Here is a 22,170-nt window from a genome sequence, read left to right on the forward strand (position 1 = left end):
AATTTTCTTTTTAAGATTAGTTAACTCCAAAATAAATATACACGTGACACGGCTTTATTAAATGGTAAAAACTCGAGTATTATAAATTTTTAGGAGGAAAAATCAGGTAAAATAATTTTAATGAGATTATTCAATAAAATTATACTTTTAATTGTTAGTATCATTCTCTTAATTAGTTAACTTTAAAACAAATACGTACGTGACATAATTTTATTAGATTGGTGTATGAATCACGTGATGTACATGAATTAATTCATTGAAGATGGCTTAAGCAATCTCCTGTAATAGAAAGATGTGGGAACAAAGAATTGCCTTTAATAAATATTTCTACCAACATGGCGTGATGTCATATTCAATGATTTGAAAATTAGGTGGGATTTCATTTTTAAATTCTAATCTACATGTAAAATTATTATAGGCGAGGAAGAAAGAAGAAGACCGTGTGAAGACTGAGATATTTTTCAATTTCTATTGCCAATTAAAATCTCATAAATCATTATCATTTTTTTTTTCTTTTATCTTGGACTAAAATTGACCCACCATCGTTTAAAACGCGGCAATGTCGGTTTCAAATAACCGCGAAACGTAAACTTCCAGTTTAGTGGAAAGGAAACCAACTGAAAAGCATGGGATCTGATAACCCGCTGCTACAAAACCCCACTGAATTTGCAGTGAAAAAGAACCAACCAAATTCGGCCACGTCAACATTCCACTGTCTTCGTCAACGTGGCGCACACATATTGGCTTGCTCGTAAAGCAGCATCACGAAAACAAGAACCAACCGGAGGTTTCGTCTGTGCTTTACTGCGACGGTTACAAAAACCTCAAATGAAAACTCTCTCACTTTCTAAAAAAGGGGGTCCTCAATTAAACCCTTTCACCAGCTCGTTTGCAAATCATTTAACATCATCATCATCGTTCATCACCATTTTTACGCAAAGAAACAAATAGTTTGATCAGTTGAAAGCAAAAAAGCATGTCCGGGCAAGACATCGAGAGAGGGCAAAGAGCGAACAAGAACAGAACAGGCAGCAGCAGCAACAACAACAACGGTGCCCACCTTCCATCACCAACGTATCTGATCGAAGACACAGAGACCCAATGGACTTCTTGGCTCGTTCCCATGTTTGTTGTTGCTAATGTTGCCGTCTTCATTGTTGTCATGTACATCAACGATTGTCCAAAGCATGATCAAGCGTTTAAAGGCAAGTGCGTGGCAAGGTTCTTGGGGCGGTTCTCGTTTGAGCCTTTGAGAAAGAATCCTCTTTTTGGTCCCTCTTCTCACACGTAAGTGCTTTTTAAAATTTTATTTTTCATTACCCATTTCGTTTCCTGGTTTTATTTTTATTTGCTGATGAAATTTGGTAGAACTTTGTTTGCTCGTTGTGTTGATGCTTTCGTGTTTATTATTTTGGGAATTTGTATATAGAGGTTAATTTGGAATGAATTATGGTAACTTGATGTGTTAATTTCATTGATCTTTGATTAATCAAGTGTTCTGTTGTCAAACTAACTCTGGTTATGGTATTTAGGTGCCCGAATCGTAAACTTAACTATGTGTCTAGAGGTTTTGTTTTTGGAAAATGAAACCTGGTAGCCTTTGGCGTTAATATTAGATACTTGTTTGCTAATTGAATTCCAGTCTAAAAGTAAGTCGTTATTTGGTTATAATTTGAGGTTATCAGTGTCTTGATATTTTATGCTTTCATTGATTCATTGCTTTGTGGGTGAAAAGTTGGTGGATCTGGTGAGAAAGATGGAGCTTTGAGTTATTTGGAGGTTCTTCTTTTTCTATATGCCATTATTTTGCTTTCCATTCGTGGCCGAGAAAGAAAGTAATTGAATATATTCTTTTCCTTGTTTTGAAGATTGGAGAAATTGGGTGGTCTTGAATGGACCAAAGTGGTGCAAAAACATCAAGGATGGAGGCTTATCACTTGTATCTGGTTGCACGCCGGTATTATTCATCTCCTCGTAAACATGCTATGCCTGGTTTTCATTGGTATTCGCCTTGAACAGCAATTTGGGTTCGGTATGTTGCTCTTTCATGCTATTTAAAATGCAAATGATTAATTTTTTTTTTTTAATTTTTGAGCTTAATTTAGTCTATTTGACGTCTCTTGTTACGATGGGACAGTGCGGATTGGAGTTATTTACCTGTTATCTGGATTCGGTGGGAGTGTTCTTTCCTGCCTATTTATTCGAAACAGCATCTCTGTTGGTGCCTCCGGTGCACTTTTTGGGCTTCTGGGAGCAATGCTTTCAGAACTACTTACTAACTGGAGTCTTTATACCAACAAGGTGAGTGAGGCCAGCTGTTGTCTGCACATTTTACTTTGCTTATACTACTATTATTGCTAGTTCTTGTGCTGTAGGTTGGGATACACAGTTTTTCATGCTTACTCCTTTAGATGATGTTGTTTTGTAGGCTGCAGCCTTGATTACTCTTTTGGTCATCATTGCAATTAATCTCGCTATAGGAATTCTGCCGCATGTTGATAATTTCGCTCACATTGGTGGATTTCTCACTGGGTTCTTCCTTGGTTTTGTCTTGTTGCCCCGTCCTCGGTACGGATGGCTTGATGGCAGGAACCTTCCTGGAAGTGCCGCCATAAAATCCAAGTATAAGACACATCAATACGTGTTATGGCTGGTCTCTCTGGTTCTACTAATTGCAGGGTGAGTGACTCCTAATAATTGCATTTTCATAGGAGAAAGCATCATCTGAATACCAACAGCACAATACAAATTATATATAAGTAATGATTTTATGAAATTCTGAAGTGGTTTGCCGGGGTCCTAGGCAGATTATGATTGCTGAGGAAAAGGGGAACATAATTGTATCTCATAATGCCTCGTTATAGAAGTTGTGGGCCATGAATTCATTGTCCCGACTCCCAGTTCTTGGCAATCAGAATGTAGAGACCCCGTGTAAAATTATTTTTAATCATTTGGTATTGGAAGATGATATCTGCAAGAGAAAGGTTGCGAACGAAGCCATTTTAAAGTTCCGGGTACTGACTACTGAGTGGTTTAATTATTATTCTGGCTTAATTGCAGATTAACAGTTGCACTGGTGATGCTCTTCCGGGGAGAGAATGGTAATGATCGTTGCAGATGGTGTCACTACATGAGCTGCGTTCCCACCTCCAGTTGGAATTGCGAAGGAAATGTGTAGATTGCAATTGCTAGCTCTACGTTCACATGTAAATGCATGCATAGTTATAGCTTAGAAGCTGGATTTCTTCATGCTTGATTCTTTATCATGATTTTAAACTCGGGAGACCACCTTTGTAGTTGCTTTTACTTTCGGCGTTTTGCCATCGTAATAGAATTATTGCGTGTATACTTTAGCTTTCTTTCTCTTAACGCATTTGAGTACGACAAGTAAACAACAGCCAGTGGCGGACCTGCACGTGGGCTAGACCGGGCCGTAGCCCGGTCTAGTTTAGAAAAAATGATTTACACCCCTTACTTTTTTAATAATTTAGTAAAATAATAGAGTTTTCATTTTATTTTCATATATGTCCCTAACTCAACTACCTTATATTTTCATCAATTTAGTATAACAATAGAATTTTCATTTTATATTTAAATATGTCCCTAACTCAATTACCCATATATTTTCATTAATTTTATATAATAATAAAGTTTTTATTTTATTTATAAATATGTCCCTAAGTCAATTATATTATTTTCAATTGAAATTAGTGACTTATTTTATAAAATGATTAACTTATATATTTATTGAATAGATTGAAAACATTAGGGTGTTAAAATTTTATTGCTGCCTTAATTTATTTTAAAAAGCTTCTAATTAAAAAATATATATGTCAATATAATATAACATCATCACTAGACTTAAAAATACTTACATAAATAAGATATATTAGCAATTATCAATATTTTCATAAAATTTTAATGTGAATTTTCAGATTTTATTTATTAGTTATATTAACTAAGAGAACAAGTTAGAAAATAAAATTTGGATATTTTAAGAGCTTTTAATAGAAGAATCACCAACTTCTAGTTCTTTAAAGAAAGATAGAGTATCTGACAAAGAAACAACTGTACCCAAATATCTTTTTGCTGAATTGAGTTTAGTTTATTTATTGAAACTTTTGACTAAAAATACTTTTACAATTTGAAAGGATGAATAAATTTTAATTATTTAATTTATTAAGTCGAGTAATTTAGTACTTCACTTCAAGCATAAAAGTTTTACTTGTAATTTTTAATTGATTGTAATTACATGTATTGATCTATTTTAATTTAAAATTCTTAATTGATTTTTTAATCTTTATATAATTATAAGTTATATAGGTTGCAATGTCAAATTCTATAATTAAAAAATAATATTTTCATATTTGAGTTGGCTTTTGTTTTCTACTCTTTTTTATAATTATTTTTGTTTATAGTACATATTTAGAAAGATAAATTTCTTGGTATTTCTCCTTATTTAATATACTTATTTCTACTTATAAATTTTTATGTTCGCTTCAAAATATAAATTTTAAAATTTAGTCCGGAGTAATATTAAATCCTGGATCCGCCCTTGACAACAGCTGCATAGCAGAAGACCAGAAGTTACTCCAATTAGTGAATTTTTGAAAAAAAAAATTACAAAAAAGTAATGATGAGATGTTTTATGATTGTAAAATTCAAAAATTGAGAAATTATTTACGGGTCATTATTTTAATGGAATTAAAAGTTCCGTTAAAAAAGAACATGGCGTCGCCCGGACTCGAACCGGAGACCTTCAGTGTGTTAGACTGACGTGATAACCAACTACACCACGACACCACTTACGTTCTAAGTTAATGCAGAGTAAAAGATAAAGGTCTAAATAAACTATTATTCATGTATATAAACTATTCTTACAAACACACAATTCAATTGAACGAAGAAATGTGGAAAATAAATGCAATAAATAAGAAAGCAACATGACAATAACACAGACATGTTTTTGTACATTAGATTAGAGGTACCATATTGACTGTAATGTCTTGCTATATGTGCAGGTGCATGACTAGAAACTCATTCAACCTTAGTGAAGGAGCACACACGTTCTTCATTTCCCACCAACCCCACTTTAATCAACACTATAAACTTTCCAATTTACTACGCAACTTAATTGAAATTATCAATTTAATGCACTTAATTAATAAAATGCAGTCCCACAAAACCCTAATAGCAATTTCAATTTCAGTCTTGCTAACATGGTTGGGCTTGTTCAATTGGGCATTGGCGGAGGTAGACTGCACCACAGTGACAACACTAGTCTCTTCATGCTCGAGCTTCATCGAGCATGGCTTCCCCGACCCAATGCCCAGCTCACCATGCTGTGAGGGCGTGAACAGCCTTAATGTAATTGCAGATACTACAGAGAACAAGCAGTCCGTTTGTAGTTGCTTGATGGACCTCATTTCCACTTACAATACCAATGCCACTGCTATTGCTACTCTTCCTGGCTTCTGTGGTGTTGCTTTGGGCTTCGTCATTGATCCTAACACCGATTGCAGCTAGTATTTCCTTTCTATTCCTCTGTACCTTTTCACTTTTTTTTGTTTTTGTTTTTGTTTTCCACAATTATATTACAATATACTGATATTGAAATTCAGGGCCCTTCCTGAGCCTCTAATTTTCATACCATTGTCGATTAAGAGTCTGTCGACTGTAGTTTAGAAATCTATGACTAACAAGGGAGAAATGAGTCTCCATGGGAACTCAAATCATTGCCTTCTATGACAACAATGTTATTTTCTGGGATAGGCAAAACACCAAAACATTCTGGTTGCGGTAAAAATGGTCTTTTGCTTTCCTGGCCCAAGCAAAACAATATTTTTTGCTCCAAAGATAGTGTTTAACCAACCGATCAATGAGCCCAAGTGACTCATACATATTCTTTTGGTTGATCAATTTGCATGTTCGATTGTAACAATTTTATATTTCCTGGTAACATTATTTATTTGATATTTGAAAACTGATGCAGCATTCCATGAAGTGGGCCGGAATCAAAGACATGAAGTTGGTATAGGGAAGATACGCATGTTCACATGGGAGATCAAATAAGGATCCTTTCGATCTTCAGCTGCAAAGAAGGGGAGCTGGCCATTAATGTAATTTTATTTTTCAAACAGAAATAACCCTAATGAGTCGCTAAAACTGTAGCTCCTATTATAACTGAACTTGATACTGTTGTCAATTTTGCTAGCTTATTGATTTTACCCACCAACTTAAGTTTCGAACATTCTTAATACGTAACATGAAATACACACGTTGGGTTGCATACTAAGGTTGGGCAAAAATTTCGATCCGACCCAGCCTGATTTGATTCGGAAAAATTAGGTTAAGATAAGATCATATTGAAGACAATATTTGATATGATGTAATTTTGTCAACCCGATCGAATCATGATCGGATTGGGTGAACTGAAAACCCAATCGGGTTAGCTTCAAAAAAAAAAATTAAAAATTAAAAAGCAAAGCTCACAGCCTCACACACTACACACATATGTAGCACACAACAGCGTCTCTCACCCTCAAGTCAATAGCAGAATAGCTCAACTTAGAAAATAGAAACACAGACACAACCGACACCCAAAGAGCAACGACAACCTCCCTCAACTTCTCATCTCACTCTTAAGAAGACGAGAAACAATAAAACATTCACACATATACGTGGAGTCTCCACTCTTCACGCTCAGGGTTTGACATACAACACATCATAAAATAAAGTGACAGTCAATCACAAGACGCAGCAATCCGATTTTGCCACAGTTGTTTGGGAAATAAAATAGGGTGACCATGATCTCTTCCAAGTAAAGTGAGCAAATGGTTGAGCAGACCACCTTGACCAGCAGGCAATTCAGGTGATCTTGAGTAGATGAGTTTGAGAAGATATTGAACCAAATCAGCAAAAAGCAAGACTTAGTCAATATGAACCACCAAAGATCTTGTTCGAAAAAATCAGGGTGCTAATTTAATCCATTAATGGTTATTGCTATGATCTAAGATCATGGGTTTGAGGTGTTTATGAGGGTTCAACTTTTCTCTCTCTAGTATATTGTTTTTACTCTTTTCACTATTAAAGAGTCTTCATCCATCTTTACAAAAGATCAAAAACTATTTATTTTATTTACTCTTATTCTAGTAAACTCATAAATTGACTTGAGCGTTGGAGGATTCACGTTAGAAAAACTTTTGGCGCCTCTTATTGTTTTTTGTGATTTCAGGTGTTCGCTGGTTATTTACAAGTGGTCGCAGGGCATTCTTGATGATTGGGAAGTCGTTCCACCACCACATAAATTTAATGCTGATGTAGGGATCTAAGATCGAGTCACTAAGCAACTCAATCAGATTCTGGCATCAACGGCAATCGCCGCCAATGCCAACTGAATCTACTGCTCCACGAGGATTGCTGCTAGATCTGCTGTTCACGCCTCCACCATCATCAATTTCCTCCTCCAAGCTCCATCCGAACGCAACAAACAGCAACCCAAATTTCCCTTTTGAAGCTTCCAACCTTCAATGGTATATACTATATAGTTGTAATGTGTAATATATTATATATTATATGTTAAATTGTTAATTAGTAATTGACCCAAAATTTTATTGATCTGATTTCGCTCAACCCGTATTGACCTGAATCCAATTTGAACTGTATCTAATCCAAACTCGATCCGAACTGAACTCAACCTAAACTTTTGATTCGATCCGATTGTAATTCAGATCGGATCAGATCGAATTATAGATTTAGGTTAAATTTAGATGAACTTTTGTCCAACCCGATCAACTCGAAATATGATCGGATTGATTTGAATATGACTTTGTCCAGTCCTAATGCATATGTGCGTATGTTCATTAATTATTTGGATTATTTTTTGGTTTCACGTGGTGCATTTACGGCACATGCATTATATATGCGTTTGATGTTTCTGGTCAGAAATTGACCAAATCTCGCTTCTCTTTCAATGTCCTCAACTGCCACACAACCATCTGTTTTGCTTGTCATCAAGATTATTCTTCCATTGTATAATCCACTGGCCCTGTAGTTGTGCTGTAGGTATCCAAGGTTAATTAATTTGGTTTTGTTTTGTTATAGCTTTTAATGTCACTTCGCTGTGTCGCCGGTTCAGACAAAATCCTTTGTGGGGCAAATGGGGCCACCGCAAATCCAACCTCCGTGAATCTACAGTCGTTATATATACATGCAAATTGGGGTGATAATCGAGATGCCAACCTTCAGTAACTTTGGCTCGTGCAGTTATTTACCAAAAGTGAGCAAATAGCAAATGTCGAATCCACTAATTCGCTTATTGTCAGAACAGTGCGATTTCATTTGGTTTGTCTCATTTTCCAAGCGCGTGCAATCCAAAAGTTACGAGAAAACTCACTTTTAAAACATCCCATCGTGTGACAATTGAAAAACGATGGCTAATTAAGGCAAAACTACAGTGCTTTGGCACCATCAATACATCAAACCAAGCTTTTCGCTCAGTTTAAGTTTTTTGTCACGACTCAAGTTATGAGTTACATTAAATAGTTTTTACACTCATTAAAATCGTGTAAGCGGCGCTCGATAATGCTTCTTACTCAAATACAAACTGAAAACTATGTCCATTTTCAACATTGACAATGTTCTTCGCTTGTACAAGATTAAGTTTAATTGTAAGGCAATAGTCATTTAATTACAACACCAGCAAACTCCCATACACTTGGAAAGCGAAAGCGAAACTTACAAAAGCGAAAAATGAAAGCAAACGTGCAGCATCACCTTAAATTTATGCTCCCGAATTTACTCAACCGGTCAGATGTTGGAGAAGCTCTGTTCCTGAAGTCAGCATGTTGAGCAAAATCTCTTTCGGAATTAATGCTACCATCCCAAAACCCGTGAGCTGACCTCTTGGTTGAACCATATCTCTCGAGCTCAAGTCTTTGCCTTGGGGCGCTCAGTGATCTGACCTTCGCTCGTGATGATTCCGTGTTAGCCATATAATTTGGGTGGCCTATGCATCCACTAAAGTAGCCCCATGAATACTCACTTCTTGTGGGCGTGAAAGGGCCTCTTCTTGCACTACTTCCAGGTCTATATGATGCAGATGATACTTGCGGGCTGTTATCAGCAGTCCTCAAAGCTGCATCACTTTTTCCCACCGGAACTTTCAGTGAGCTCAATGATAAAACCTCCCCTGGAGATACACTTGGGATTGGATTCATATTTTTTACTGATAATTTTGATGGAGAGTCGATTGTCATGTAGCTGTGATTGTTATAATCCAAAGCAGAACCATGCGGTGAGGATCGAATGACTCTATTATGTTGTCGGGGGTTCAAGTGAGGCTTCCATGTATCTACTTCCAAGATCTTGTCACTCTTCTCATCATCTGCAGGAGGTCCACTTTTAAGTTGACTTACTCTATGGCCGTTCCATACACTTTCTTCCATCCAACGATCTAACCAATTTGAACCCAACCGTCCTTTGTCTAGGTCAGTGATATCTCCAAAGTTCGAACTGGAACCACATCTCTGCATCAAATGAAACAGACTACCATTAGAGTTGCCTTGCATGGTAGAACTTTTTGATGAGATCAAGATCAATGTTCAGAAGCTAATTCTAAAATTTCACTGGAATTTATATTGTACTTCTCTCTAACATATATAACATGTATAAAAAAAGAACGGGAGTACGTATCATAAAGACTTGAGAAAAGTTTCTGAGAACACAAAATAAGTTCTTTGTAAGAATTGTATACGCATAGAAATATGTAAATAGATGATTCTACAAAACCACTCTAGTCCTTCAGGATGGAGGGGCCATTAACTTTAGTACTGTAAGCACGAAATTGGTTCTCTGATTTGTCAGGACTTCGGGGAACCTAAAAGTCCGTTCAAGAATTTTGTTCAATTATTGAAAAGAGCAAATTACTCATGCAATTCAAGAATTTTATTCAATTATTAATAAATCAAAAATTCCCTACTACGACACTCGGTTGTATTAATATTAATACAGTATGTGAGAGACTCTAAATTACTACTGGTAGCCAAATGCTTACGATTTTGTTTCACCATGTGAAAAGCAGTCTATTTTGGCCCCTTTAAATTCTGCAAACCAAGGCACAGAATATAAAATTCAAAACTTTATTAGGTAAAAATAAGACCTAACTCCGCTCCTGAATTGTCAATTTGCAACTGAAATAATGACCCATATCAACCGAATACTAGTATGCAGAAATCCCATGAACCAATCCGAAAATAAAGGTCTCTCTTTAGTCAATACTTTTGGCATTTAATGTCAAAAAGTAGCGTAAGAAAATACTGTGGCTCTCTGGCTCAGATCAGTGGCACTTTTTTCTGAGCCCCATGCCTTAATTAAAATACAATTTTGCAAAGAAATTGATCTTTGTCTTATAAAAAGACATATGGAACATGAATCTAATTAGGTAAATTCAGAATGTGGTCCCTTAAAAGCTACAATGCATGTGTATTGAGAATCGTGGGTCATGATTTTTAATCATGCTTCTCACTGGAGAAACTAATCACTAAACCTTGCCGAAAAACAGATTAAGGTGAGAATAATAACTCTGGCTTACCGTACTGCGAGAAAGAGATGATTTGCTGCTAGAAAGCAAAGATTCTGACGTGGGAGTGCGACTAGCACGGACCCGTGCCTGCACTTTGACTAATGTTTGCATGCGCTTTAGCATATCTGCTGTTTGCTTCCTCACAATGTGACCTCTCACCAGTGCCTGAAGCTTCACCAATGCTTTCAGTGCCTTCAGTGCCCTCCTTGCCTTCAGATCAACATAAGAAATGATGGATCAGACGCCCATTTTCATCCCAAAATATCAAAACAATCCAATTCAATAAATGATAATTAACTCACCCAGGATGTTGGGTTTTTTTTTTTTTCTAATATCAAAAAGTACATACCATGACATTGAACATGACATAAAATCTAAAAAGCTTTGATGGCACAGGGATCCAGGAGTTTAAAAGGATATGCAACAGATTAGCATGTAAAACCAAAGGGAGAGAAGCATGGGTGAAATCATTCTCTCTCACACATACCAAACAGAAAAAGGCCCAGTAAAGTAAAGAAAAATGATGAATCTCTAACCTAAGCATAATTTTAAAATCAATCATTAAAATTTTGCACCCAAAAAGCAAAAAAAAAAAAAAAAAATTCATTAAAACTTTAAACTGTCAGGGAGGAATAATTAACTTCAGAGTTCAGCCAAACTAAACATAAGCTCTTTTTCCTGAACATTCATGATGGCAAGCTTTGGGAATATTGATTGAGATTCTTCTATAAAAAATAAAAGAATAAAATCAAAGTTGCTCATAAAGTTAATGCCTAAAGGCTAATCTAATGGGAATATTGACAGAGATTGTAGCATCTTTCACATGCAAAAAATTCTAGAAATCCAACAATGGTTAATTATATTCATGGGTCATAAAGAGGTCTGAGTTCAAACCCACTCACATGTATGAAGAGTGGATTTAGCCTCCAGTTTCACTACACTTCAAATATAAACCAAGAGAGTCTAGTAGGCGCCATTGCTAGTGTTATGGTCATTGACCAAGTAGCAGTTGCATTTTTTTCCTTTTAAAAAAAAAATTCACAAATTTCAACACTGTTCAAAGAATAGTTACAAAATTGCCGCTATGCGTTCAATTGCTCACTATTAATGAGCAAAGTTACTATATCATTTCTGCCTGTGTATACATGCTCATGCACAGTAGAGTCTATTTTTTTGGGCCAGACATAGTGGAGCCACCAAAAACAAAAAAAAGTTGTAAGATTGAAGACAAAGATAAGTCCAAATACCAACCCAAAAAAAAGAAATAATAAATAAATTGAAGACAAAGATGATTCCATATTTGGTCAGACTTGTCGTTCAAGTTTAATGTAGCAGACACAACATCTCACCACTACTGGTCAACACTTTCAATTCACTATCAAACCCAACCACAGGCAGCCACGTCATCATAATTAATAGACTACTCTCACAAGGGTAGGAACGTGCGAGGACTTGGCACGTGCGAACGGAGAATTTTGAAATTAAAATGGAAGCACAGAAAACAGAGACAGTAAGCACCGTGGATAACAGGGAATCAGTTAAAAATTCACCCATCACCCACTTGTGTCGGCGCAAATTTGAGTTTTGTGGGCAGAGCAATGGCTATCAAACTGTTGCTGTCTTTTCTTGTTTTTTCTTCTGTTTTTTATTTTTATTTTTTATATGTTGGGACCATTTACCCTTCAACTTGAAGAATCTACCCGTTTTAGATTAGTTAGTTGCAACATAATTCTTGGAAACACGGAGGAAAAACAAACACTTCCATTCCGCCAGATCCCCAATAATGCTTTGTTTAGCCGTTCGGTATAATATCTTAAAATTATTTTTGAAAAACTGATTTACAAAATGAAAAGCAAAACAAAAGAATCCTCGAGAGTTAAAAAGTAAGATTCTTTTTTTTCATGAAAAAAAAAAGTCTTTGCCTTTGATTTTCGATCTCAAATTGCAGAAAATGAGACTGAGAAACAGAGAAATAACAGTACCCGGAATTCAAATTTTTGAACTTTTAAATGAGGCTGAGAAACAAAGAAGTAACAGTATCCAGTATTCAAAATTTACAAAAAATTTTTCCTTTTCCTGCGTTTTCTCAGGAAACAAACAAGCTGACCACTGAATTTTAAAAAAAAAAGATATCTTGATAAACAAGATTGAGAAACAAAGAAGTAACAGTATCCAGAATTCAAATTTTGCAACTTTTTTTCTTTCTTTGTCCTGCGTTTTCTCAGGAAACAAACAAGCCGACCGCTGAATTTAAAAAAAATAAAAAAATAAATCTTGATAGATAGAAAGTAAATGCTAGTAATTAAGTTACTGACCAGATAGCCTCGAAATGCGCACTGTATTCTGACCGCCGCAAGTTCGTGTTGCCACCTAACGTGAGCGCCGGGGGGAGCAGCAACACCAGCACCACGGCCACCGGTACTCGTCAATCTAACAACCTCGGCGGCGGCATGAGCAGCAGCGAGCGCCGCCTCGGCTACGGCGGCAGTGGCGGCGGCGACGGCTATGGCGTGCTTGTTGGCATCCAAATTTGCTTCGTACGAGGCGTCGGGCTTGGTGGCCTGAGGCAGAGACTGAGGCTGGGACTGAGACTGAGACGGCGTCGTTTGTTTGGAGGAGGATCTAGAGGTGAAGCTCCACCTTCTCTTCTCCTTCGACGATGAGTGGGTCCCGGCCTTTTTGGCGCCAAAAAGTCGCCGAAAAAAGCCCATGTTTCATTGCCGGAAGGTTTAGAACGAATTGAAACGAAACGAACCGTTTTGGGATGACTTGGGTGACGAAAGCTCAATGTAAAGTGGCAAGTAGCAAGACTTGTGAAGACTTGTGTTGTGTGTTCTGAAGAAGCGAACCGAAAAGATTTAAGTAGCTGTTTTGCTGGGGAATGGAGAGCAGTTCATGTAGACGCGATTTAAACAGTTTGTGAAACACGCGCGGTGTTTGATTCTTTACTATTGTGCGCGTGTGAATGTGGGACTGACCGTGGGCTTGCAGGTGGCTTAACTGATATCCTCACGTGAAGGCGGGGAGCTGCCTATGGTGATGCAAGACTCATTGACTTTAATTTTGTTGTAATTTCATTTTTTTTGGCTAAAAGTAATTATTATCGTTACTATTTTTATTCCCAAAAAAAAAAAAAAAAAGATAATGAACTGACATAGTTGTATGAAAAATATCTTAACGAATAAGCAGCATTGTTTAGATTAGTTCATTATGAAAAATATTAATAAATTATATTTTTAAAATGATATTATACTGACATAGTTGTATAGGTATAACCATACATAGTTGTATGGTTATATCTTAACAAATGTGACATATGAAGTATCACTTGTTGTCATTAATAAAATATGTAAAATTAGTAAGATGATAATTAGATAATAAAATCAATCAGCACCATACACACAACACAATTATTGATAGGTGGAAAAAAAATTATATATCTCAACCATATAAATACGACATCATTATTTAAAATATTATGAATAAAATTTCTCGAATTGCAAAGACATGTTGTTGTATTATTATTATTATTATTATTATTATTTATTTTTAACAAATGTTTGAATATAGAATTCTTTGGTCTAAATAAAAGAACGGAAATATGAAAAAAAAGACACAAATACATATTTTTAAACCTTAATCTAATAAATTAAGATCTTAGCTCCATTTTAGCGGTGATTTTTTTAAAATTTTTTATAATTTTATCATTATTATTATTATTATTGGTTAAGAAAAAAAGAACATTGGATTAGGATGTATGATTTGTTGTATGTGATGAACATAAACATAAACATAAACATAATTACAAGAATAGCCAAAGCACAACTAAATGGGACATCCTCCCAATTTAATTTCTATAATCCCTATATATTCAATGATTTATTCGTGTCAAGGTAATGAAAACGGGTAATTACAAAGTACGAATTTTTCTTCTTGTTTGAAGTCGTCATTTAGTTTATTAGTCACCGAAACATTTTGATTTTTCAAATTAAATGCTTTGGTCCCTCCTCCAACCACACCCAACCCAACGCTAACAGGCAGGTCCGTATTCACCTTTACACGTACCATTTGCTGATGTGATACTGAACCTAAACCAAAATCAAAGCACCTTGCATTATTATATCACGAATCTGAGCACCCTCTGCGTGTGACGCGTGCTAATATTATAAAGTCCCATCAACATCGACCGACTGGATTTCTGTGTGCTAATATTAAAAAGAAAAAAAAAAACCCTCAAATCTTGAAGCATTTCTGTGTCAGCTGCGGTATATATATATATATATATATATTAAAGGGCCCAATTGGATTTCTGGTCTCAATAAAAGGGCCCGAGTCGATCCTCGAAGCCTTTTGCAGTGAGTGGTGCTTTTCACACCGGCCTACAGTCCGTATAACCCCACGTCTATGACCACGGTTCTATCAACACAAAAGGACAAACATGAATTCAACTAAATTAATATATTCTTACACTTGTAAATCATGAACCCTCCTATCTTTAAATGACATAAAGAATTTTGAGGCAATGATAAGATTTTTAATTATAAAAAGTTATGTTTAATATTTAATCAAACTCAATTTTGATCGTTTGTCATTTTCTATAAATTTTTTTTTTTATCAAAATAAGAACTATACGTATAATAGGCAGGGTGTCATAAGAGTTTAAAAGGGTTGTTTGTTCAATAACCTGTGATTGAAATGTACTATTAGCGAACAGGCTTTTATTCTCTCTTTTTAATGACTAACAAATGCTGTTTAGTGCAAGTGACAGATATGCATATGATTGTTTGCCATGCAAGTAAATTTTGTAATGTAAAGGCAAATACAAAAAAACTGCTCAGGTTATGTTTAATATATCATCATTATTATTATTATTGCTCTTCAATTCATATAACCAAGTACTCTGATCTTGACTGACAGTTCAGTCGCGTATCAGACTCTTACATAAAACGCGACATTGAAAAAAAAAAAAAAAAAAAACCGCCATTATTTGCTGACAACTCTCGCTTGGGCTCCAAGCATTGATTCTTGGCCTGCATCACTGCATATAGACTAAGAAGGATTATTATTACCGCTGTGTCAAAAAGAAGGCACGCTAATTAAGAGTAATAAAGCATGTGCTTACTACCAATCAAGGAGTGCAACTGAGAGGTGGGAGATTGCATTGGCTAGGAAGGCGAGCCGCGATCCTCACGGTGTTGCAGAAGCAGTCGCGATCCACAGACTGGAGGGCGGCGCAGCAGTCAGAGGAAGGAGTTGTGGTCGCGACGCCAGGGACCACATACGGGGCACAGGAGTTGAGGTTGGTGAGCTCAGACGTGCAGCTCTGTGCATGAGTCATCTGGGTTTGCACTGCTACCGCTATAAGCAGAAGAAGCAATGCAGCTTTGGTGCTGAGGGAAACCATTGACTTGATTGCCGCCATCACTAATTGATTAGTTTATCTAGCTCTTATTGCTTTTGCTTTCTTTAATTCTTGTGTGTTTAGCTTCTTCGCATGAAGGTTAATTTATAGTTGGTTTCTTGATGGTAAGCGGTGAGCTTTTGCATGATTCAACCAACTGAACTTTTGAACTCAGGGTTATCGTGATGGATTCCCAGATTGTTAGGTGATGCATAAGTTTCTAATGGGCATACTGAAGAATTTTCTGAATATCTCGATAAAAATTCTTGCGCTATCATGCCTGCCATTTCAATTAGTTCAAATTGCAGAGTTTGAATTAATGCATTTAATTTTAATAAATTGAATTCCCTCTGTTTGACCAAATTTTTATATATATATATTTTGAAGTACTAAATGGTATGGATTCTTGATCTAGATCTCCTTGCTCGATGGATTAATACACTCGATCCTGTTCCTTGTTTAGAAAGAGAGAATGTAATAGAGGTTTTTTTTTTTTAAAAAAAGCTGAAATTATGGCTTGGCACCTGCTGAAACTATGATTTGTTTTATTTTATGAAAAGGGACGCAAAATGCAAGCATTTTATAAGCCAGATTGGTTGCAATTAATGAACTAATCTGAAAGAATGAGTTAAAAGAAAAAGAATAACGAAAAATACAACTACAAAGTAAAAAAGCTTTATTATGAAGATTCAGAGGCAGTTTCTTCAGCGGGCGCAGTCCAATATAATTTAACAGCAAACAGAAGCTTTTCCCTCTCCAGAGGTCCATCTTCATGATCAACAATTTGGCTTTGCCATTTCAATGCATCAATGATCCTCTTCACCTTCACCAACTCATCAACGTCGTCTCTGAAGATTACACCCCCTTCGGGTCTTAGAATCCGATCCATTTCTAGCAAAATATCTTCCGTTTCACATCTGCAACACAAATGCTCACATCAAATCAAGTCCTTATTATTAAGTACAAAAATCATGTTCGCGTATAATTAATTAATTAATTACCGGTCTTTGTAGAGACTAAACACAGAATCAGCATGAATAAGGTCATAAGTTCTAGGATAAGTTGACATTGCCTCACACCTGCACCATAACAGACAAGTACATAAATTAAAAATTTTGATTTTAAATGTAGCTGTGAATCAAACGCAGGTATTATGAATTATGTTTACCAATTGGTATATGTTCCGACTAGGCCTCTTTCGTATATGACTCCAAGAGTGTTGATTTTAGCCTCAGCAGGAACAACATTCATGACCCAAACCGGGAAATCAATAAGAGCAGCAGCGAAACCTCCCAAGTGAGCATTCATGTCTAGTATGTTACGGTACCGTCCGGATTGGCCTAATTGATTGTTCATTGTTTTATAATACGACAATCTCTTCTTCCATAGCTCAGAATTTTGCTGAAAGATCTCAGGAGTGATCCCTTTCACAGTTCCTTTACTAATCCTTGGTGGGACTGCATTGAGTCTCTGGGGCCATTTTGCCAATTCACCCCCAGCAGTCTCCCGATCACTTGAAACTTCAGGTAAACGAGTCAAACAAGTACCCATTTGTGTGTACCTGAAAAATCAATTCAAGAATACACTTAAGATAACAGTTAAAATGAAAATACATAATGTTAAATTTGGTTTAAACTAAAAGGAACACGAACCAGGCTTTATCTGGATCCTGAACCGGGCAGAAAGGTGGATTCTGAGAGAGTTTTTGATTTGTTTTACAGTTCAAATGATTAATAGGCTTTCGCCAGATAGCAATATCGCCTTTCTCCTTTATTTTTTCCCAGCAAAGGCTCTTAGCTACATTTTCAATAGCAGTTTGTTCCTTATTCAAATCCTCTTTTGTTCTTTGCCAGCCTCTCGCATGCTTCTTCCAATTAATCGGAGGGCCAGATAAAATCCAGTACCCTCCAGGTCGTAGCACTCGATCAACTTCTATCAAATAAATCCCACCTATATATATATATATATGTGTGTGTGTGTATATTAACAATAAAAATAACTATACAAGATATAATTAAACATTTAATTAAAACACAATATTAATCAAGAAATATTAATGTCCACATTAGTAGAATATAAAATTAAAGTGTACCGAATTGGTTCCAAGGAATAAGGCAGCGAGAGCAATGGGCCATATCAAAAGCTCTGGACGGATAAGGAAGCCTCTCAGCGGCGAGGACTCCAATTAAAGCAGGCACCCCACGCTCTAAAGCGAATTGAACTTGAGCTTCATGCGTGTCCCTTGGTGCAAATGACATTGTTATGATGTTGCGTGACAGAAGATACGCCCCCCAACTTGCCACCTACATAATTTAATTTAATTACCTATTAAAATAATTTTGACCCTTGATGAACCCAATTTCCATTAATTTCATTTAAATAACAATGAAATAAAATATTCTTTTGGTTTTGTCACATTTATAATGTGCATTGATATTGGATGCCCCGGAGCGTGTAATGCAAGTCAAACAAGATCCCACTTAACAACTCCTATGACATGGAACCGAGTGCAAAACGCTAAAAAGCGCTTTTTTTGAGAAGCGCTTTACTGACGCTAAAAAGCGTTTTTTTTGGCATGTCTATCGCAATTCCCAGCCCTTCGATTCACATGTCCAAATCAATTCAAAAATTACCAAATTTATCCTAAATTAAATTAAAAAATATATATTAAGAAGAAGAGATTAACGTACCCCACAACCAGTATCAATGGCGGTACGTATAGAGCCATCATTGAGATTGATCAACTTGCCAATATCATCGATATAAGCGTCAGCACCATTAGGGAACATGGTGCCTCCCCCAGGGAATCTAAACCGATCACCTTCGTATCTGATCCAATTCTGCACCGCCTTCTCCACCGTCAACTCCTTGTGCGGCACATTAGCATACCACACCAGATCCCTGCTCGTCGGCCACGCAAACGGGTTCCTGTAGCCGTAGGGCGCCGGCACGCGGCACTTCAGCAGCTCGCTCTTCGCCGGACAATGCCTCTCTCTGTATATCAGCCTGCGCCTGCTAAATTTCAAGGATCGTTTTCCGTCCTGGCACGGAGTGTACTCACTGTATGAGATGTTGCACAGAGGGTAAGTTTTCATCACAGCCTCCGATGACGTGGCCGCCACGTGATGGGCTGTGAAATCTATGGTTTTCGGGGCGGTTGCTGTTGCTGTTGCTGTTGAGCAGGCGATATCGACGACGGTGGTGGTGCTGGTGGTGGCGGGGAGGAGGGGCGTGGGGCCCCCGTGCTGCCAGAGACCGAATAGGTAGGAGAAAATACAGAGAAAGAGAATTAGGGTTAATGAGTATACGTTTGTTCTTATGATAGAGGGTTTTGAAGGTTTAGGGCCAGCCATGGATGGCTAATGGGGCTTGGTTATTGTATGATCTTCTAACGACCGTGTGTGTATATATGGATTCAATATTTGACCACAAGGGTTGATGAAGATTTGGTTTAAGACCAAGTTAAATCATGTGGGCGATGAGTGTACTTTCGAAAAATTCTAATGGTGATGGCGAGAGAGAGAGAGAGGGGAGATTTGAGTTTAAATGAAATGGAAAAAAAAGGAAAGTAGAGGCTATCAGGCCAGGGGATGTGCAGCTGTAAAATGGAGAGAAATAGGGAATGACAGAGACGTTGGCAATAATTAATTGATTAAGCAATTACTTGAAATGCTTAATTGGGGAGTTTAAATCTGGTCTAAGTTAAATGCTGGCCAGTTAATTATAAGGTGATGGGAAGAACTAAAGTGCTGTATGGGGGAAGAAGTATGTGATTGGTTTGCTCTGGTCTCCAGTTGGGACAGACAGTGCATTTTGTACGTGCACTGACAACATTGTAATGTAAAAGTAATTAATTCTTGTTTTAATTGTTTCCGGCATGCGCGTATGTCGAAAACTAAAATGAAACTACATTTGTATATGTTACTTATTAGTCTGACGAAGAACGAATGCATTTTCCTTTACTACATATGTATTTTTATTTCAAGTAATTAAATTGTAACAAATTTATTTGAATATTATTACATAGTCCGATATTGATATTAACAAATAGATGTGTTTAGATGTGTAGTGCACAGTGTGTTGTTTCGAGTTTCGATTACTTATTATTATTGTTGTTGTTGTTGTTGTTATACAGTAACTCTACTTTTATTGTCTTGGTATCACCCCATTGTTCAAATTTCCGAAAAATATATAGAAAAAAGTGTTGCTTGTTTTTACAAGGGGTAGTTTTTTTTTTTTTTTTGAAGGAAATATGAATTTCATTTAAATAGACAAAACATTAAACAACTAGAGAGATGGAACATATCTCCACTCATCCAGACCTGACATAGAACCCCCCACCCTAACAATAATATAGGCAACGGTGTTCGCAGATCGACATAAACATAAACAGTGGTGTTTTTATGTTGAGGAACTTTGAAGTTAAAGAATATCAATAAATAAATGAAATTGAATAACTCAATTTACATAAACATGACTAGATTTCACCTACTATTTATTTTATTTATGAACATTTTGCATCCCCCCTCCCCCCCACCACAAGTCCCAAATAAATTTTGGCATTTGTGCAGACTCTATTATTAAAATATATATTATGTCATAATGTTGTTAAGTATATATACTAATATCAATGTGACCAATTTGTCATAATGGCATTGATATACTAGTATCATGTGACCAAGTTGCATATTGTTTAGTTTCTCTGCCTGTAGGGCCAAATTTTAGGGTAAAGCTCTTGTTAAGGATAGGGCTATGTGTAATATACTTTTTTACTTTTATTTTTTAAAATTTTTTAGATCTCAGTGGAATTAAAAAATTTAAAAAAAAAATAGAGTAGTGGATGTAATGAACAAATGATCCACTTACTTTCCATTGTTATTATTTATTTCAATTAGCTTTCTAATCGACAATATGCAAGTATGCAAAACCAGCAGAATCACCCATGAATTCGTTGACTCTGCCTCGTGAAATGCAACATAACTCGTATGTCGCAATGCTTATTCAATTAACTAAAGGCAATCCCTATCTTACATGTATATTTTATATTACATGTAAGATAGGGGGATCCTTAACTAAATGCAGATCTCTTACTAATTTTAAAAGTTGATAGTGTAAGAGAAATTTGAGTTTTAAATAATAATTTCAATAAAAATAATAAAATTATTAAAAAAATTTAATCAAACGAGTATGAGATTAATTCAACATAATTTTTAAGACACAATAACAAGTGTTTATTAAATTTTTTTAATGCTACAACTTTAAAATATAAGTACTAAATATCAATATCAAACACAGCCTACACCTTTATAGCCCGTTTGAGAGTGTAGTGGGATAGTTGGACTGTCAAAACCTAGCTACTAGAGTGTTTGATAACACTTGTAGTTGGGTTTTGTCAGTTTAATAATTTTTTTTTCCAACTTTTACTCCATAACAGCTGCAACTTAAAAGTTACAGCATTTCGCTCCCAAACACACCATTAATCCACCCGGCAGAGGCAATGAGTTGGCACCTGAATATAGGGAGCTCACTATTTAAAGCCCAATAACTTTACACGGCTCAATTCCAAGTCTAATAATAGAGTCGTGAAGTTTAGTTCACAAAATGGGGAGGGTGGATATGGTCTTTATGCACGACTGCCACTGGTTACAAGGCAAGTTTAGTTGGCTTGGGCTTCTTTAATTGAATTGTTTGTGCTTATTTGTTCGAAGAATTAGTGGGAATAAGCACAAACAATTCAATCAAATTTACTCTCCTATCTTTTTTTTTAAGTCCTAAAATTTCCTTTTTAAATAAAATTTAATTAGTGTAAATTTGATTGACAATAACAAAGCATACATAGAGAATTCCAGTTTGACTTTGCCATAACATATTGATTTTCCCAGCACATAACATATTATTAGAATGTAAAAAAATGCAACACCAGATTGAAATCAATTGTGCAAGTTTGTTGAAAATTAAGGGTGATCTTGGTATTTAAGTTTGTTGCAAGTTTATCAAATGTGAAATCTTATGGATTTATGTCGAATACTCGAATTGGTAGGTCCATGTGTCCATGTATCAATCAAATTAATTTGGTTTGTCTAATAAGCTCAATTTAATTCAAGTCATTCATCGGGTTTGAAGGGGTACTGACGTTATTTGTGAGGTTTAAATAGCAACTAGGGTTCAAAAATGAAAAAATTAAAAA

At 36.0% G+C, this 22,170-nt stretch overlaps 5 protein-coding genes and 1 non-coding gene across 10 annotated transcripts; 2 read left to right on the plus strand and 4 right to left on the minus strand.

Annotated features, from left to right (window-relative positions):
• The first annotated feature begins 629 nt into the window (after positions 1-629).
• On the plus strand, positions 630-3,353 carry LOC102624089 (RHOMBOID-like protein 2). The gene is made up of 5 exons (XM_006490281.4): positions 630-1,287; positions 1,869-2,032; positions 2,138-2,301; positions 2,429-2,679; positions 3,061-3,353. The coding sequence occupies exons 1-5, from the start codon at positions 977-979 to the stop codon at positions 3,176-3,178; spliced, it is 1,008 nt and encodes a 335-aa protein (XP_006490344.1). The 5' UTR covers positions 630-976; the 3' UTR covers positions 3,179-3,353.
• Positions 3,354-4,729: 1,376 nt separating this feature from the next.
• Positions 4,730-4,803, minus strand: TRNAV-AAC (transfer RNA valine (anticodon AAC)). The gene has a single exon. It is a non-coding gene; the product is annotated as a tRNA-Val (tRNA).
• Positions 4,804-5,152: 349 nt separating this feature from the next.
• Positions 5,153-6,244, plus strand: LOC102608768 (putative non-specific lipid-transfer protein 14). Of its 2 annotated transcripts, none has more exons than XM_006490408.3 (2): positions 5,153-5,525; positions 5,993-6,244. In XM_006490408.3, the coding sequence occupies exons 1-2, from the start codon at positions 5,170-5,172 to the stop codon at positions 6,000-6,002; spliced, it is 366 nt and encodes a 121-aa protein (XP_006490471.2). In that variant the 5' UTR covers positions 5,153-5,169; the 3' UTR covers positions 6,003-6,244. The 2 variants fall into 2 exon arrangements, with proteins under 2 accessions (XP_006490471.2, XP_052290288.1); XM_052434328.1 differs by having other exon boundaries at positions 5,153-5,521.
• Positions 6,245-8,603: 2,359 nt separating this feature from the next.
• LOC102623793 (protein IQ-DOMAIN 23) lies at positions 8,604-13,454 on the minus strand. The gene is made up of 3 exons (XM_006490280.4): positions 12,898-13,454; positions 10,592-10,792; positions 8,604-9,527 (listed from the first exon to the last, which is right to left on the minus strand). The coding sequence occupies exons 1-3, from the start codon at positions 13,291-13,293 to the stop codon at positions 8,772-8,774; spliced, it is 1,353 nt and encodes a 450-aa protein (XP_006490343.1). The 5' UTR covers positions 13,294-13,454; the 3' UTR covers positions 8,604-8,771.
• Positions 13,455-15,421: 1,967 nt separating this feature from the next.
• LOC102608478 (stamen-specific protein FIL1-like) lies at positions 15,422-16,071 on the minus strand. 4 transcript variants are annotated; one of them, XM_006490407.3, is made up of 2 exons: positions 15,708-16,071; positions 15,422-15,620 (listed from the first exon to the last, which is right to left on the minus strand). In XM_006490407.3, the coding sequence occupies exon 1, from the start codon at positions 16,002-16,004 to the stop codon at positions 15,711-15,713; it is 294 nt and encodes a 97-aa protein (XP_006490470.1). In that variant the 5' UTR covers positions 16,005-16,071; the 3' UTR covers positions 15,422-15,620; positions 15,708-15,710. The 4 variants fall into 4 exon arrangements, with proteins under 4 accessions (XP_006490470.1, XP_024958281.1, XP_024958280.1 ...); XM_025102513.2 differs by having other exon boundaries at positions 15,422-15,631; XM_025102512.2 differs by having other exon boundaries at positions 15,705-16,071.
• A 473-nt stretch (positions 16,072-16,544) lies between these two features.
• Positions 16,545-19,660, minus strand: LOC102623502 (probable methyltransferase PMT15). The gene is made up of 6 exons (XM_006490279.4): positions 18,674-19,660; positions 18,076-18,286; positions 17,636-17,933; positions 17,152-17,544; positions 16,985-17,062; positions 16,545-16,900 (listed from the first exon to the last, which is right to left on the minus strand). The coding sequence occupies exons 1-6, from the start codon at positions 19,334-19,336 to the stop codon at positions 16,663-16,665; spliced, it is 1,881 nt and encodes a 626-aa protein (XP_006490342.1). The 5' UTR covers positions 19,337-19,660; the 3' UTR covers positions 16,545-16,662.
• Between the last annotated feature and the right edge of the window lie 2,510 nt (positions 19,661-22,170).

Source organism: Citrus sinensis, chromosome 9 (assembly GCF_022201045.2).
Source record: "Citrus sinensis cultivar Valencia sweet orange chromosome 9, DVS_A1.0, whole genome shotgun sequence".
NCBI lineage: Eukaryota > Viridiplantae > Streptophyta > Magnoliopsida > Sapindales > Rutaceae > Citrus > Citrus sinensis.

What these genes read in the sequence shown, in the direction of transcription:
- LOC102624089 (XM_006490281.4), top strand. Translation starts at nt 977, where the DNA reads ATGTCCGGGCAAGACATCGAGAGAGGGCAAAGAGCGAACAAGAACAGA. An exon ending in TTTGGTCCCTCTTCTCACAC is followed by an intron (nt 1,288 to 1,868) that starts GTAAGTGCTTTT and finishes CTTGTTTTGAAG; the next exon opens with ATTGGAGAAATTGGGTGGTC. An exon ending in TGAACAGCAATTTGGGTTCG is followed by an intron (nt 2,033 to 2,137) that starts GTATGTTGCTCT and finishes ACGATGGGACAG; the next exon opens with TGCGGATTGGAGTTATTTAC.
- LOC102608768 (XM_052434328.1), top strand. Translation starts at nt 5,170, where the DNA reads ATGCAGTCCCACAAAACCCTAATAGCAATTTCAATTTCAGTCTTGCTA. An exon ending in TGATCCTAACACCGATTGCA is followed by an intron (nt 5,522 to 5,992) that starts GCTAGTATTTCC and finishes AAACTGATGCAG; the next exon opens with CATTCCATGAAGTGGGCCGG.
- LOC102623793 (XM_006490280.4), bottom strand. Translation starts at nt 13,293, where the DNA reads ATGGGCTTTTTTCGGCGACTTTTTGGCGCCAAAAAGGCCGGGACCCAC. An exon ending in GCGCATTTCGAGGCTATCTG is followed by an intron (nt 10,793 to 12,897) that starts GTCAGTAACTTA and finishes GTTGATCTGAAG; the next exon opens with GCAAGGAGGGCACTGAAGGC. An exon ending in CATCTCTTTCTCGCAGTACG is followed by an intron (nt 9,528 to 10,591) that starts GTAAGCCAGAGT and finishes CATTTGATGCAG; the next exon opens with AGATGTGGTTCCAGTTCGAA.
- LOC102608478 (XM_006490407.3), bottom strand. Translation starts at nt 16,004, where the DNA reads ATGGCGGCAATCAAGTCAATGGTTTCCCTCAGCACCAAAGCTGCATTG.
- LOC102623502 (XM_006490279.4), bottom strand. Translation starts at nt 19,336, where the DNA reads ATGGCTGGCCCTAAACCTTCAAAACCCTCTATCATAAGAACAAACGTA. An exon ending in TATTCCTTGGAACCAATTCG is followed by an intron (nt 17,934 to 18,075) that starts GTACACTTTAAT and finishes ATATATATATAG; the next exon opens with GTGGGATTTATTTGATAGAA. An exon ending in TTTAGTCTCTACAAAGACCG is followed by an intron (nt 16,901 to 16,984) that starts GTAATTAATTAA and finishes TTTGTGTTGCAG; the next exon opens with ATGTGAAACGGAAGATATTT.